The 11,531-nt window shown below is 41.5% G+C and overlaps 1 protein-coding gene across 3 annotated transcripts in view; it reads right to left on the bottom strand.

Moving 5' to 3' along the window:
• Positions 1 to 2,835: 2,835 nt before the first annotated feature.
• LOC106765193 (sugar transport protein 5) overlaps positions 2,836 to 11,531 on the bottom strand; it is a 23,873-nt gene continuing 15,177 nt past the window's right edge. For all 3 annotated transcript variants that reach the window (XM_014649726.2, XM_014649727.2, XM_022782127.1), the window contains 2 exons: positions 3,635 to 4,264; positions 2,836 to 3,413 (listed from right to left, as the gene is read on the bottom strand). In XM_014649726.2, the coding sequence (XP_014505212.1) occupies positions 2,961 to 3,413; positions 3,635 to 4,264 (1,083 nt within the window). In that variant the 3' untranslated portion in view covers positions 2,836 to 2,960. The remainder of the gene's footprint in view (positions 3,414 to 3,634; positions 4,265 to 11,531) is intronic.

Raw genomic sequence — 11,531 nt, 5'->3', positions numbered from 1 at the left:
TCGCACCCAATCTGTATTATCTTCACATATAGGGCATGCACACTTCCCTTTGATACTATATCCAGATAGATTACCATATGCCGGAAAATCATTAATTGTGCCAAACAACATTGCCCTTAGCGTGAAACTTTCTTCCGTATACCCATCATACACCTCTACACCTTCGTTCCACATATCCTTCANGTCTTCAATAAGAGGTGCCAAGTATATGTCTGTCATTCCCTGGTTGTTTTGGACCTGGAATTAACATGGATAACATCATGAACTTCCTTTTCATGCATAGCCATGGAGGTGGGTTATATATAATCATAACTACAGGCCATGTGCTATGTGAGTTGCTTTGGATACCATGCGGATTTATTCCATCAGTATACAAAGCAAGACGTAGGTTTCGTGATTCTTTCCCAAAATTAGGGTAATCATGGTCATCTTTTGCCCGTTGAGGAGAATCTGCAGGGTGCCGAAGCTTTCCATCACGTATTCTTACATCTGCATGCCATCTTAAGTTCTTTGCATCTTGTTCATTACGATACATGCGCCTAAATCTTGGTATTATAGGAAAATACCATACCACTTTGCTCGGCACTAAATTTTTCTTATAGCGCGATGTCATACATTTAGGACATTTATCCAATGGGGCATATTCATTTCGAAAAAGAATGTAATCATTTGGACAAGCATGAATCTTCTCGTAGCTCATCCCAATAGAGCTCAACATTTTTCTAGCGTCATACATTCGACTAGGAAGCACATTATCATTAGGTAGCATATCTTTTATAAGTGATAGTAATTCAGTAAAGCTAGTATCAGACCATCCATTTCGTGCTTTCAAATTGAATAATTTTAGGACTGCTGATAGTCTTGTGAAACTAGTACAACCATTATACAATGGTGTCTTTGAATCCGTTGTCAACCTATCAAACATTTGAGGACAATCGCGCATATCTTCTTCGATTACGTTTACAATCTCCTCAACTTCATCTATCTCATATGTTGTGTCAGTCTCTATCGGTGTATAACTTGTATTATGATGAAAATCATTATTTATATGATTTTTTATATTTTCACCATGTTTGGTCCAGCATGAATAACTTTTATCAATTCCATTGCATATTAAATGCTCTTCTAACTCATCTGCATTCACTACCTTTAAATGACAACATTGCAAGCAAGGACAGATGATTCTACTAGGGTTTTTTGCATGCTCAACAGCAAATCTACGAAACTCTTTCACCCCATCCTCGTATTCTTTTGATAATCGACTAGCAAACATCCATTTTCGGTCCATATTTTATTAATCTATCAAGATTAATCAATATAGTATTAGCAATATATACGAGTTAACACTATTTGCAATAACAAACTATAAAATAATATTCATNCTACCTCAACTTTGAACACACCGTATGTGTAAGAAAAGTTCACAACTGCAATCTACAAAAAGAATAACAATGCAATTAGTTAAAATGAAATCAAGTATTTATAAATCTAATTAAACGGACCAAATTCAAAGGTTAATTAACTGTAATGGTTATATGTATATCATATATGTTTAATAAGAAGCACAGGGACCACTCTCATTTTTTGTAGATCATTTACCCTTATATGGTAGGTTTGATTTAACTTTGGAGCAGAATTGGATGAAATTAATTTTGAAAAGGCTTCTAGAGTTACCTGACTTCATACACAAAAGGCTACTTGCTTTCATTGAAATCAATTGCATTAGTAACAAATCTTTCTCAAAGAAGATTATATAAAGAGGGCATGTTGAAGAGAAGAAAAGAAGAACAATCTTTGAATCTTAAGTTGTTATTCTCTCTCTTTAAGCATCGTTTAACACCTTTGAAAAAGAAAATTTTTACAAGTCTTCAGCTTTTCATTATATTGAAAACATACCCTCTTTGAGAACTTTAATCTGTACTCTTTTTTTTCAAAACACTTTCATTATGTTTATATATTCTAAAGAGAATCAAAACACTTGTTTGTTTAGTTCAGTTAAGCTAAACGATTTAGTCAGGAAGACTAGTGTTGAACTAGGAGTGGATAAACTCGTATATCCTTATTAGATAGTTGAAAACCAGAAGTGTTAAAACTCGTTGTAATCCTTGAAAGGATTAGTAGAACCCCTTAAGAGTTCTTAAGGGAGAACTAGACATAACTCAGGTTAAGTGAACCAATATAAAAACAAGTTTATCTTATTTGCTTTCCTTTACTTACATTTTCCTAAATGATATTGAAAAACTTAAAATATACTTTTTTGCGAAAAGTTTTTAAAAACTCTATTCAACTCCACCTTCTAGAGTTTTTCCTATGTTTCAGCGTTTAGGATATTGTTAAAACCTATATTGTGTTTAACATGTTATCCTAGACGATTTATTTGATATATACTATTTCGTTATATCCTTTTATTAAATCTTAAAATAAAAGGTTCATAGACGATTTTGTCTTAACTATCATCAAAACCTATACTTATTGTGAAACTTGTTTAATGAAATTTTTCAACTTCTAATTTCAACAACTATTGTATATGCTTTGATATTAAGGTGCAAAGAATATTGGTTAATTTTGTTTTTACATAAATTCATTGTACTAGGATAAAATTTACATTTTTTAAGTTTTTACTGATATAAATTATTTTTATATTCATATAAAGTAATTATGTATTTCGAAATTTCTATATTTCTTTACTTTCTCAATCATATTTTTTCGACCAGAGAAGATGTATGTGAGATCAAATTGGCTGGTAGGCTACCCTCCATGTCTCATATATAAAAGAGATATGTCACTTCTATGATAGGGAATAGATTAAGGAAGAAAAGAATGAGAAGTTAGAAATGCAAATACATCCAACCATATATTATAGGCTTTCATGCATTCATATACATTATGCATGTAGCCACAGTATACAAGATTTTATTTTAGACCTACAAATTAGACCAAACATATTATATGTACTAATACTAATTATTCATTGGAAGATTATATTGGCTAACTTGTCCTTTGACAACAAACCTTCGCCAATACCAGTGTTTGCTCCAAATTGCATACATTGAATCCAAAGGAATTCCTTTGGTCTCGGGCAAGAACAGTATGACAAAGATGGTGATGACTGCAATCCAACTCGCATAGAAGAGGAAAGCCCCAAACTTAAAGTGGCAAAGCATTGTCAAGAAAGTCTGAGATAGAACAAACACGGTGAAGAATTGCACTGCAACAGCTATACTTTGTCCAGTAGATCTTATCTTTAAGGGAAAAATCTCGCTTGGAATTAGCCAGCAAAGAGGGCCCCAGGACCAACCAAAACCTGCAGCGTAGAAGCAAAACAACACTAGTACCAATATGGTGTTGTCCTTTGAAATGTTCTCTGTACCATGAACACCACTCGCCACTGCCAGCACAATAGCCACCGCAAGCTTCACAATTATCAAAACAATTTACTATAGACTCAGTACCAAATATATGAAATCAATTGCAACATTTTATGGTAATTCACTAAAAGCAAACAATAAATATATCTTTGAACGTGATTTATATCTAAACAAATAATTTATGCAGTCAGAAACAAAACCATAAAGTTTTGTTACAGCATTATTTAATATGCGTTAAAACTTTATTAAAGAATGGAATGACGCACCATGCACAGAAGCATTTGAAGGCCACCAGCTATGAACAAGAATCTTCTGCCAAAGCGATCGACAACCGCAGTTGAGACGAGGATGGAAGAGAGGTTGACGAGTCCGAGTATAACGGCGGAAAGCAACGCAGAGTCATTTCCTAAGCCCACAGACTGAAAGAGGTTAGGAGCATAGAAGGCCACAATGTTGATCCCCGTAAGCTGCTGAGACAGTGGAATAGCGAACGCCATAACCAACTGAGGCCGATATTGTTCCTCAAAAATGGTCCTAACACTTTCCTTTTCAATGGCTTTGGAAACCTGCGACGATTTGATGAGTTCTTGGAGTTCGGGTTCCACGTCAACGGCGGAGCCCCGAACTTTGCGAAGGGCATTTCGGGCTTCATCTATGTGGTCGCGTTCTATTAGGCTGCTGGGAGTGTCCGGGATTAGCAAGGCACCAATTGTCATGATGATTGCGGGGACCGTGGCGAGGCCCAGTGACACGCGCCACCCCCATGGAAACCTCGCCGTTCCGTAGTTTATGAAGTTCGCCGCCACCACGCCGAGTCCGATGAAGAACTGGAAGGCTGTGTTGAACGCGCCTCGCCATCTGGGTGGAGCGATTTCCGACAAGTACACTGGCGTTGCCTTTAATTTGTGAATTACAGGCATGAAACATTGCCAAGGGATGATAAGTTAGAAAATTCTAAAATTAAATTTTTTTATTCAATGTAATTGTTTTAAGTTATTCAAAGAGAAGCTTCGTCTTATTGTCACAAATATCTGATCTCATAGCTCATTTAGAATCCTACCTTGACTTCATTAAGTTAAAGACTCCAACTATGTCTATCATTTCACAACCGATATTAACGTTATTTCGTGAGTATAAATCATCAGAAGTTTCATCACTGGGAGGACATTGTTTTACATATTTTTTCAATAGTTTTAGGAAACTAGTTTGTAGATAATAGAAATGAGAGAAAAAAATACAAGGTGAATAACAATTTAAATACGTTCTTAATTTTTAAAAAGAAATAGAAAAGAAAATTACTACTTTCGATAATAATTGTAGTAGCTTAGTCCTATCAAAAATTTATTATTTTGAAGAAAAAAAAGACAAATTTCAAGAAGCAAATATGCCCTAATATTTCACTCCTTAGATTTCTCTCAACCTCTACTTGATTTAATGGTTTTAATGGTTTAATGATAATTTCTTTTTGCACCTTCATAAATCAAAAATTCTAAATTTATCTTTTTTATTTATTTTGAGTTCCAGAAAACAAAAATTAAAAATATTTTGGAATATATATAATTTGAAATACAAAATTGTAAATCATACATTTCAGTTTGTATTTCAGATTATATATTCTGGAATTATTTTATATTTTATATTATAAGATGCAACATCTGAAACATAAAAAATATATTTAAAAATGTAAAATTCAAAATACAAAATTTATATTTCGGACTATATATTTATATTTTGGAATACATTTGTTATTTTGTATTTAGTATAATGCACAACCCAAAATAAAAAAGTTGTAGTCTATAGTTTATTTTAAAATACATAATAAAAAGTGTATGGTAGTATATCTCTTACACTCGATCTGACGGCCAGGCACATCAACGTCAAGGTCAGTTAAACCGAGCGGCCCAACTTACCAATTAAATGGGCTGAAATATCAAACTGATCCAATTTTATTGGGCTCGAGGCCCATCATGTCACAAATGCGAATAAATTAACAATATCATATATCACGTATCAAATAATATCTCAATAGAGATATATCAGGTAAGTTTGTTTATATTATATTCTGTTTATATTTTATTCTGTTCTATTGATCTCATATCAATCCAAAGCCTATAAATAAAGAACTAAGGGCTCCAAACAAGGTACGCTCACATACTCTCACACTCATACTCTCATACCTGACTGAGTACTATCGTAATCACGATAACCCTCTCTCCATTCTAAGCATCAACTTGCTGAGGATTAAGGGTCCTCCATTACCGACATCTAACTTGATCGTCGGAGTGCCTTTACAGGGACCCCCTCTCAGGTGGAGATCGTAACTTGACGGACGGTTTAAGGAACGAACGGCAAAGGTATTTGAAGATCCCGCATCAGAAGGAAGCAGAATCACGTCATCGAGGTTAGTCCTTTCGGTCCCAGAAGCATGGACGGTATTGATCACAGAGAACTCATAAGGCAGCTCCAAACTCAACTGAGGAACAGACCCAGATGATTCGCCAGCAACAGGAGGCACACCGGAAACTAGCTGAAGAGATTGCCCAACTCAAAGAAAAACGCCCGGAGATGACGGAAGACAACAGTCGTACCGGCAGCCACAACGAGGGCCATAGGGACGGTCACAACGATGGCCATAACAGCGGCCATAACGACGGTCGTCGTGATGACAACGGTCGCCCTCCACGCTCGCCTGAGTTTCTACCTTTCACTGAAGTCGTTATGCAGGCTCCAATGCCCGATCAGCCTCCCCCGCAAATTGAAAAATTCGACGGAACAACATACCCTGAACACCATCTCCGGAATTTCGTCGACTCCATGACCTTCTACTCCAAAAGTGATCCAGTCAAATGGTATTACACTCTTCCTCCCAATTTCTCCCTGTCTCTAAAAGGCGAAGCTCTAGAATGGTATTACACTCTTCCTCCCAATTCTATTGATAGTTTTCATACTGCCACCACTCTATTCAAAAGGCAGTTTTCGGCCAACCGGAGGGAGAGGATGTCCGCTGCTGAACTCGTCAATCTCAAACAAGGGAGAGATGAACCGTTGAGAACATTCATGCACAGATATTCTGAGGCGGCAAGGAGAGTGAAAGGTGTCACCCATGAATTCATCATCAGCAATCTGCCCAACTGTCTAAAACCGAGACACGTTTCGGAAAGCCTAAACGCTAAATTACCAAAGACGATGGAGGAATTACAGGAAAAGATGGCCAAGTTCATCAAAATGGAAGATCAGAGACACTACCACAAGAAGCTTGATGCCCCCACAACTGAAGCTAAACGCGAGGACCAACGACCGCATGACAAGGGTCGTAATCGAAAGCCTCTACGAGGAGGCCCTCTAGTTCCGCTCAGTCCCCGCTACGATCACTATGCATGCCTCACCGTTCCGAGGGAGAAAGTGTTCGAGAAAGCCCTCCAAACCAACCTGATCACCGTTCGCAGACGGCACTCGCCCAGGGGTGCGGACGAATCCAAAACCTGTCGGTTTCATGACAACCGAGGACACTCTACAGAAGGTTGTCAGAGCCTTAAGGACGAAATCGAAAGATTAATCCGTGCCGGATATCTGCGGGAGTTTGTCAAAGCAGAGACGAGTCAACGAGGGCGTTCGCCCAAGAAGACACGGAGAAGCCCTGAGCCTCCCCGCCAAAAGACCGAACGCTCCCGAGAACGTTCAAGAAGCAGATCTAGAAGACGAGATACAACCTCGAAGGGCCGAATTGATACCATCTCTGGAGGTTTTGCCGGGGCCGGAGCCTCATCCTCGGCCCGCAAAAGACACTTGCGAAACTTGCGAAGTGTCCACACGGTAACTCAAAATCCCTTATCAATGCCGGATATCACCTTTACCGATAGGGATTTCCATGCCCCGGACCCGGAATAGGATGATCCTATGGTCATTACCGCCCGAATAGCACAGTATGATGTGAGTAAAGTCCTGATAGACCAAGGAAGTTCGGTCAACATCCTATACTGGACAACTTTTCAAAAGATGGAGCTGATGGAGGATGCGATAACATCCTTTCATGAACAGATCGTCGGATTCGCAGGTGAACGTGTAGACACCCGGGGATATCTCGACCTAAGGACCCGATTAGGCACCGGCGACAGGGCCAAAGAACTCCGCGTACGCTTTCTGCTGGTGGAAGCAAACACCTCCTATAATGCCCTTTTAGGGCGTCCTTGTCTAAACACTTTTGGGGCAATCGTGTCGACTCCCCATTTAGCAATGAAATTCCCGTAAGAAAGTGGGGCCATATGCACCGTTCGAGCAGATCAGAAAACCGCTCGGCAATGTTACGCCGCTGCCTTGAAAGCTACAACTTATAAAAAAGAGAAACAGCCTGAAGCTATCCTGGTCGACCTGGACCCCAGGACCAACACAGACGATCGAATTCAACCCCAGGGGGATATTAAACTGTTCGTCCTGGGCAACAATGCTGAACAAACCACCAACATAGGGGTCGATCTTATTTTGGTCGAAGAGAGCGACTTAACCACATTGTTGAAGTCTAACAACGAGTTCTTTGCGTGGAACGCCTCAGATATTCCAGGGATTCATCCCAGCATCATCACGCACAAGCTATACATATTTCGAGAGGCCCGACCAATAGCACAGAAGAAGAGAAGGCTCGGCACCGAAAAAAGGGTGGCCGTACAAAGGGAAGTTGACAAACTGGTCAAGGCCAGATTCATCCGAGAGATAACGTACACCACTTGGTTGGCAAATGTAGTCATGGTGAAAAAAGCGAACGGTCAATGGCGAATGTGCGTCGATTTTACTGATCTCAATAAAGCCTGTCCCAAGGACAACTACCCTCTTCCCAGCATTGCTCGAATGGTGGACGGCGCCTCTGGACACGCAGTCCTCAGTTTCCTAGACGCATACTCTGGATACAACCAGATCCCGATGTATGCTCCGGACCGAGACAACACGGCTTTCATAACTGAACAAGCCAACTACTGTTACGAGGTAATGCCATTTGGCCTAAAAAACGCAGGTGTGACTTATCAACGCCTCATGGATAAAATCTTCCACAATCAAATCGGGCGGTGCATGGAGGTTTACGTAGACGACATGGTGGTAAGAAGTTGTTCCCATCAACAACACTTGAAGGATCTAGCCGAGGTCTTCCACCAACTCAAACAATACGGTTTGCGCTTGAATCTGTCCAAGTGTACGTTCGGGGTGTCAACCGGTAAATTCCTAGGCTTTATGTTGACAAGTCGAGGAATTGAAGCTAACCCCGACAAGTGCCGAGCAATCCTGGAGATGAGGAGTTCAACCAAGTTGAAAGAGGTTCAATGCTTAGTCGGACGCCTCACTGCTTTATCACGGTTTATACCGAAGCACTCCGACCATATCAAACCGATACTCAAGAATATGAAGAAAAATGTACCCTGACATTGGGATGATCATTGTGAGGCGGCCTTTTCTGCGGTCAAAAATATATGACCAATCCGCCTATTATGGCCTGTCCAACCGAAGGGTTCGACTTACAGCTGTATCTGTCCGCATCCAGCCATTCGGTAAGTGCAGCCCTCATCCAGGAAGCACCAATCTTCAAGCTTATATACTTTATTAGCATAACCTTGCATGGGGCCGAGGAACGATACTCTCAAGTGGAGAAGACAGCATTGGCCCTACTAACAGCGGCACGATGACTCCGACCATACTTTCAGAGCCACCAAGTTGTTCTCCGAACGAACCATCCAATTGCCAGGATCCTCAGGAAACCGAATTTAGCGGGAAGGATGGTCTCCTGGTCTATCGAGCTATCCGAATTCGGGTTGCGTTTCGAACCATAGGGCCCCATCAAGGGCCAGCATTTGGCCGACTTCGCGGCAGAACTACCCCCGACGGCAGAACCTTCCGTATGGAATTTAAACATAGACGGATCCTCAGACAAAAGAGGAGGAGGAGTCGATATTGTACTAGAGAGACCAAACGGTCTACTTGTTGAGCAAGCAATCTCCTTCACGTTTCAACTTAGTAATAATCAGGCAGAATACGAAGCCCTAATCAGCGGACTACTCTTGGCCGCCGAGCTGGACATTGAACACCTAGAATGCCGAATGGATTCCCAACTGGTCTTCGGGCACATTAATGGAACCTTCCAGGTCAAGGACAATCACTTACTACGTTACTATCATAAAGTCAGCGACCTTATCAAATCGTTTACCACTTTCAAAATTACTCATGTATCCAGGGTGCAAAATTCCCGAGCGGATTTACTTTCCAAATTGACGCATGCCCGAGGAAACTCTCAACTCACTTTAGTAATCAAAACCACGCTGGAAAAGCCTCTGTTAGAAACATGCTCCACCAGCGTCATTCCTTCCAAGGCTGATTGGCGGCAAGACATAATACAGTTGATGATTCTACAAGAACAAGGTGCACGGGTAAACGCGGCTGATTCCAAACGAATCGCTCGTTTTACATTTATAGGAGATGACCTCTACCGACGTGGGTACACTACTCCTCTATTGAAGTGTTTGTCCAGCGAAGAAGCCAAGTACGTTATGCAGGAACTACATCACGGCATTTGTGGCTCTCACTCAGGTAAAAGAATGCTTAGAGCCAAGATACTACGAGCGGGTTTCCATTGGCCCACAATTGAACAAGATTGCAAAGAGTTCGTTCAAAAGTGCATCTCTTGCCAGTCCCATGGGCGCGACACTCGGATTCCTCCGTCCGAACTGATAGGCATCATATCTCCATGGCCCTTTGCCCAATGGGGAATGGATATTGCCGGACCCCTGCCGCTCGCAAAAGGACAATGCAAATATCTACTTGTGGCAATCGACTACTTCACCAAGTGGATCGAGGCAGAAGCCCTCGCAACAATCAGCGCCCAAAAGGTACAAAGCTTCATCTGGCACTTGATATGCCGATTTGGCATACTGCAAAGAATCATTACCGATAACGGTCGGCAATTCATAGACCGTACGCTGGAAGACTTTCTCAAGGGGCTGGACATCAAGCATGTTACAAGTTCAGTGGAGCACCCCCAAACGAACGGGCAGGCCGAAGCTGCGAACAAAGCCATAATCTCTGAGTTGAAAAAGCACCTAGGGCAAGCCAAAGGCTTGTGGGTCGAAGAATTGCCTGAAGTACTTTGGGCTTACACATGCACACCACACGGATCAAAAGGTGAGAACCCCTTCAATCTCACATATGGCACTGATGCCATGTTACCAGTCGAAGTGGGGGAACCATCCCTTCGACGTCGCATACAAGATATGACCCTCAACGACGAACAACTGAGGATGAACCTCGACACCCTACCCGAAAGGCGCAAAATTGCCCTGATAAAGAATGAAGCTCAAAAACGACTGATAACCAGGCGCTATAACACCAAAGTTAAGCCCCGCAATTTCACCGAAGGAGACCTTGTTTGCGCAAACGGGGTGATGCACGTAAAAACAAAGCACATGGCAAGCTGGCTGACAACTGGGAAGGACCCTTCCGAATCAGTGAGGATTTGAAGAACGGAGCATATTGACTAGAATACCTGGACGGAAAAGCTATTCCTAACACTTGGAACGTCACCAACCTCAAGTTCTACTATAGTTAAAGTTTTGTTATATTTTCATTCATTGTCCTTCCGTGAACAATTTTTTCTTTCAGAATTATATCAATGAAGTATTCCAGCTCCATGTCTTATGTAATATTTGTCAAACAGACACAAGGCCAGGACCGAACGCGTCTTGACGCCTTATGGACAATAACGTTCATCCATATGAAGGCCTAGACCGAACGCGTCTAGACGCCTTAAGGCCAGGACCGAACGCGTCCTAACGCCTTATGGACAACAACGTCCATCTATACACAGGCCTAGACCGAACGTGTCTAGACGCCTTAAGGCCAGAACCAAACGCGTTCTGATGCCTTATGNCCTAGACCGAACGTGTCTAGACGCCTTAAGGCCAGAACCAAACGCGTTCTGATGCCTTATGGACAACAACGTCCATCTATACACAGGCCTAGACCAAACGCGTCTAGACGCCTTAAGGCTAGAACCAAACGCGTCTTGACGCCTTATGGACAACAACGCCCATCTATACACAGGCCTAGACCGAACGCGTCTAGACGCCTTAAGGCCAGAACCAAACGCGTTCTAACACCTTATGGACAACTACGTCCATTCATACACAG

The sequence above is a fragment of the Vigna radiata genome, chromosome 6 (assembly GCF_000741045.1).
Source record: "Vigna radiata var. radiata cultivar VC1973A chromosome 6, Vradiata_ver6, whole genome shotgun sequence".
Classification (NCBI taxonomy): Eukaryota; Viridiplantae; Streptophyta; class Magnoliopsida; order Fabales; family Fabaceae; genus Vigna; species Vigna radiata.
The sequence above is the reverse complement of the archived record's forward strand: the minus strand, read 5'-3'. Positions and strand labels throughout refer to the sequence as shown.